The sequence below is a fragment of the Nicotiana tabacum genome, chromosome 21, assembly GCF_000715075.1.
Source record: "Nicotiana tabacum cultivar K326 chromosome 21, ASM71507v2, whole genome shotgun sequence".
Lineage (NCBI taxonomy): Eukaryota > Viridiplantae > Streptophyta > Magnoliopsida > Solanales > Solanaceae > Nicotiana > Nicotiana tabacum.
Genome location: NC_134100.1, coordinates 92,537,777 through 92,543,273, shown reverse-complemented (window position 1 = coordinate 92,543,273; position 5,497 = coordinate 92,537,777). Strand labels below are relative to the sequence as shown.

Sequence of the window (5,497 nt, the reverse complement as noted above, 5' to 3'; positions counted from 1 at the left end):
CCTTATTAAGCCGAAGGTTTGCCCTTTTTAGTTTCCTTGGGATTTCGGCCCACCTTTACCAAACTTATTATTAATTCTCTTTTTTTTAGCATATGCATTAATTAATTATTAGTATAACTATTGCATTTTTACAGGGTTTTACATTCTTCCCCTCTTGAAAATATTCGTCCTCGAATGCCGTATCGCAAATGTTCTTTAGTCTAAAAGAAAGATCTAAGGACTTGTTCATCTCTTACTTACTCCTTCGAACCCCAACTCCAAAAAAAAATTCAAAACAAATTCAGCAGAGTTTCCTCTATAACTGGAGCTATCCAAAGTTTTCGACCTGTCCGAACAAGCCAACAATAACATTTTTGCACCTCCAGATTCTCTATCCAACAAAATAAAATATCAAGGCACACCAATATACCCCACCAAAGACACTTTACATTACTATAAGCATAATTATCTCGTAACTTTACCATCAAAAAGCATTTAAAGCATAAAATGAATTATGTATCGGAAATATCGAACAAATAAGGATATTTTTTCCTCATGGCTTCCTCTGGCTCCCATGTAGCTTCCTGAGCTAAGTGGTTGCTCCACATTACTTTTACCGAAGCAATATCTTTGGTTCGAAGTCTACGAACCTGCCTATCTTTAATAGCTACAGGGACCTCCTCATATGACAGAGTATCATCAAACTCTATCTCCTTCCTATCAATTACATGACTCGGATCATGAAAGTACTGTTTCAAGATAGACACATGAAAAACTGGATTTGAAGATAACTTTGGAGGTAAAGCTAGATGATACGCCACAAGCCCAATCCTTTCAAGAATTGGATAAGGCCCTATATATCTTGGGCTAAGCTTTCCTTTTCTACCAAACCTCATAATGCCCTTCATTGGATACACCCTTAAATATACATAATCACCTTCTTTGAACTCAAGATCGCGGTGTCTAATATTTGTGTATGACTTTTGTCGGCTTTGGGCTGTTTTAAGTCGTTCTTGAATCAATTTCACCTTTTTCAAAGCATCTTGTACTATATTTGGCCCAAAAGGTTTCATTTCACCTATCTCAAACCACCCTATTAGCGAATGACACCTCCTCTCGTATAGGGCCCCGAATGGGGCCATATGGATACTTGCCTGATAACTGTTATTATATGCGAACTCAATCAAAGGCAGATGATCATCCCAATTCCCTTTAAAGTCGAGAACACATGCTCGTAACATATCCTCCAGAGTCTGGATTGTTCTCTCAGCTTGCCTATCTATTTGGAGGTGAAAGGCCGTACTTTGATTAATTCGGGTACCAAGACCTTCCTGAAAACTCTCCCGGAACTGAGCAATAAACTGAGCACCCCTGTCTGAAATAATGGACACGGGAGAACCATGCAATCGTACATTCTCTTTTATGTATAATGTTGCATACTGGGGAGCCGTGTAGGTTTCTTTAACTGGCAAAAAATAAGCTGACTTAGTGAGTCGGTCTACTATAACCCAAATGGAGTCATATTTCTTAAAAGTTCACGGTAAACCAACCATGAAATCTATATTTATTCGTTCCCATTTTCATTCTGGCATTTCAATGACTTGGGCTAGGCCACCTGGTCTCTGATGTTCAGCTTTTAGTTGCTGACAATTGAGGCACCGCGATACATAATATGCAATATCTTATTTCATATTGTTCCACCAATAAATATCCTTCAAATCATAATACATTTTAGTAAAACCTGGATATATTAAATATCTGGAGTTATGAGCTTCTACCATAATTGCCCTTCGAAGATTATCTACATTAGGTACACATAGGCATCCATCAAGTTTTATCACACAATTCTCGTCAAGTAAAAAATTCTTAATCTTGTCACTAAGAACACCTTCTTTGAGTTTAAGCAAGCTAGTGCCATCGAATTATTTGGTTTTAACCCGCTCTACTAAAGTAGACTTAGCACCCATACTTACTATCAACCTTCCATCATACTTCTCGTCAAGACGAACCCCTTGACTACCTATTTGTTGGACTTCCTTTACTATTGGACGTTCGACCACAGACAACCTGGCCAACCCCCCATGGATCTTTTACTCAGAGCATCAGCAATCACATTCGCTTTGTCCGGATGATAAAGGATATCACAATCATATTCCTTAAGCAATTCCAACCACCTGCATTGTCTCAGGTTCAACTCTGTCTGGTTGAATATATATTGCAAATTTTTGTGATCTGTATAAATGTCACATTGCTCTCCATAAAGGTAGTGACGCCATTTTTTTAGAGCAAAAATAACTGATGCTAGCTCTAGGTCATGGGTAGGATAATTTATCTCATGATTCTTTAACTGCCTAGAAGCATATGCAATTACCTTGCCATTCTGCATAAGAACACATCCTAGCCCCACTCTTGAAGCATCACAATAGATCACAAATCTGCCTGTAGGGGTAGGTAGAGTCAGGATAGGAGTTGTAGTCAACCTGATCTTGAGTTACTGAAAACTTTTCTCACAAGTTTCAGACCATTGAAACTTCACATTTTTCTGAGTTAAATTTGTCAATGGGGCAGTTAATGAAGAGAACCCTTCTATAAAATGAAGGTAGTAACCTGCCAATCTCAGAAAACTACAAATCTCTGCAGGGGTCATCGGCCTAGGCTAACTTTTAACTGCTTCTATTTTCTGTGGGTCTACTCTAATATATTCACCCGAGACCACGTGTCCCAAAAATATAACTGTATCAAGCCAAAATTCACATTTGGAGAATTTGGCATAAAGTTGTCGCTCCTTGAGTATCTGAAGAACTATTCTCAAATGATTCTCATGCTCTTCCTGGCTGCGGGAATATACCAAAATATCATCGATAAATACTATGACAAAGGTATCTAAGAAAGGCTTGAAGAATCTACTCATTAAGTCCATAAAAGCCGCTGGTGCATTGGTCAACCCAAAAGACATCACTAAAAATTCATAGTGACCATACCGAGTCCTGAAAGCTATTTTCGGGATGTCTATTTCTATGATCTTTAACTGATGGTATCCTGATCTTAGGTATATTTTTGAGAAATACCTAGCACCTTGTGTCACGACCTAAAATCCATAAAGGTCGTGATGGCGCCGGACACCACTGTCAGGCAAGCTAACAATAATTACTTAATTGGATTCTCATTTTATTATTTTTGAAATCATATTTTCCTTCAAATTAAATAGTAAAGAATGGGGATTTACAGAGTAAATAATAATACTTTTAACAAATTCAATACAGAATGACCCATAATTATCCCAAAATCCGGTGTCACAAGTGAATGAGCATTAACTAGGAATATAAAATAATATACAGCAGCTGTCCGGAATACAAATTGGACAAAAAAAATATAAATACTCTGAAGGAGACTCTGCTGGCTACGGGTCGACAAATGAAATGCAGCTCACCTAGTCCCCGCATGTATACACGCCTATGCTCTCACATGGCCTCTAGACATATATGTACCAGCACAAAAATATGCAGCAAGTGTAGTATAAGTATGTAAGCAACGTGTACCCAGTAAGTATCTAGCCTAACCCTAGAGAAGTAGTGACGAGGGGTCGACATCGACACTCACTAGTGGACCAACAACATAAGGTATAGTAAAGAGGTAGCAAATATGAGGCAGAGTAAGTAAGTGAAATAGAAAAATATAGATCACGTGGTACAAATCCCCTCTCTTTGCGAGGAACTCAAGCTCTTCATTAGAAATTCCCTCATTAACCGGAGCATATATATAGGTATAGGAAGTTTACAAATACACTGGCTTCTTGCCAAGTTTTACGCACGATTTCATGGGAATGTGATATAGGAAATGTCGAGGTGTACAGCCCGATCTAAAATATTAATAAAATTATGCACTGCCGAGGGTCGAACGACCCGAACCATATGATAAATTAATTAACCCGCCGAGGCGAATGGCCCGCTCCCATGAGAGTGTGGTACATAAATCCTGCCGAGGCGAACGGCCCGATCCCATTAGAATAAGAAGCTTTGACGGGTCCTTGACCCCACTCACGAATAAATGTGTGAGTTGTAATTTCTTTAACAAAAACCTTTCAATGAAGTATATATATCACGGAATATATATATATATATATATATATATATATATATATATATATATATATATATATATATATATATATATATATATATATATATATATATATATATATATATATATATATATATATATATATATATATATATATATATATATATATATATATATATATAGGTGACAAATCGTGAAATCGTAAAGTCTCTAAAATAGCAAGTCTAGTCTCAAGTAGTAATGTAAAACAGAGGAATTTAATAGGCGAGAGACTGCTCAACTAATACAATTATAGCATGATGTGAACCTAAGCCTACCCGGACGATAACATGAATGTAGCTACGTACGGGATCTCTTCACCTCGCGCGTACGTAGCCCCCACAACAAGTAGCACACATCAATATACAATACCTAGGGGTAATTTTCCCTCTCACAGAGTTAGACAGGAGATTTACCTCACTCCAAAATTCTATAACCGGCTCCAAAATCCTATAACACCTCAAACCGATGCTCGTCGCTCTAAAACTAGGCAATTAAGTTGCAACCCAATCAAAATGTACTCCAATACTCATAATTAGTCAATTTATAATAATTTCCAACTCCGCTCGAAAAATCGATAAAGCAACCCTCGAGCCCACATGCCCGGATTTCAAAAATTTTCGAAAACAAACATTACCCATAGCACGACGAACTCCAATATATAATTTATTCTCAATTTCATGCCCAAATTCGTGATCAAAATCCAAGAATACCAATTTCTAGGTTTTTCTTCAAAATCCCAAATTTCTACAAATTCTCAAGTCTAAATCCTTATATAATCCAAGTATTTAAATTTCACTTATCTTGACATAGATGAAGAAAATCTCCCTTCCAAGAGCTCCAAAAATCGCCCAACCAAATGAAAAATGTGTGAAATGAACCCAAACCCCACTTTAAAAGCATTCTGCCCAGCCCGACCTTCGCACATGCGGTCAAATAGCCGCTTCTACGGATCCGCACCTGCGGAAATTCTATCACAGGTGTGGTTCAAGCTCAGCCCAATATTCCCGCATCTGCGCATCCACTTCTGCGGTCCATGCGTCGCACCTGCGCCCATCGCCCGCTCCTGTGTTGCCCAAGGCGCAGGTGCGCCTAAATGTTCCGCACCTGTGGTTGCTGACCAGCCTCCTTTCCTTCACACCAGCGACTCGTGGCTCGCACCTACGACCCTTTTCACGCAGGTGCGATTGCACCAGGTATCAACTGCCTAAACATTTCATCCAAGTCCAAACTCGATCTGTTAACCATCTGAAATCCACCCGAGGCCTTTGGGACCTCAACCAAATATACCAACACGTCCCAAAACACATCATGAACTTAGTCGAGCCTTTAAATCATATCAAACAATGCTAAAAATACGAATCACCCTCCAATTCAAACTTAGTGAACTTTGAAACTT

At 38.5% G+C, this 5,497-nt stretch overlaps 1 protein-coding gene across 1 annotated transcript; it reads right to left on the bottom strand.

Moving 5' to 3' along the window:
• Positions 1 to 491: 491 nt before the first annotated feature.
• Positions 492 to 1,052, bottom strand: LOC142175366 (uncharacterized). The gene has a single exon (XM_075241949.1). The coding sequence runs from the start codon at positions 1,050 to 1,052 to the stop codon at positions 492 to 494; it is 561 nt and encodes a 186-aa protein (XP_075098050.1).
• Between the last annotated feature and the right edge of the window lie 4,445 nt (positions 1,053 to 5,497).

Bases quoted from the DNA above. Each gene is read 5' to 3' on its own strand.
- LOC142175366 (XM_075241949.1), bottom strand. From the start codon at position 1,052: ATGAAACCTTTTGGGCCAAATATAGTACAAGATGCTTTGAAAAAGGTG.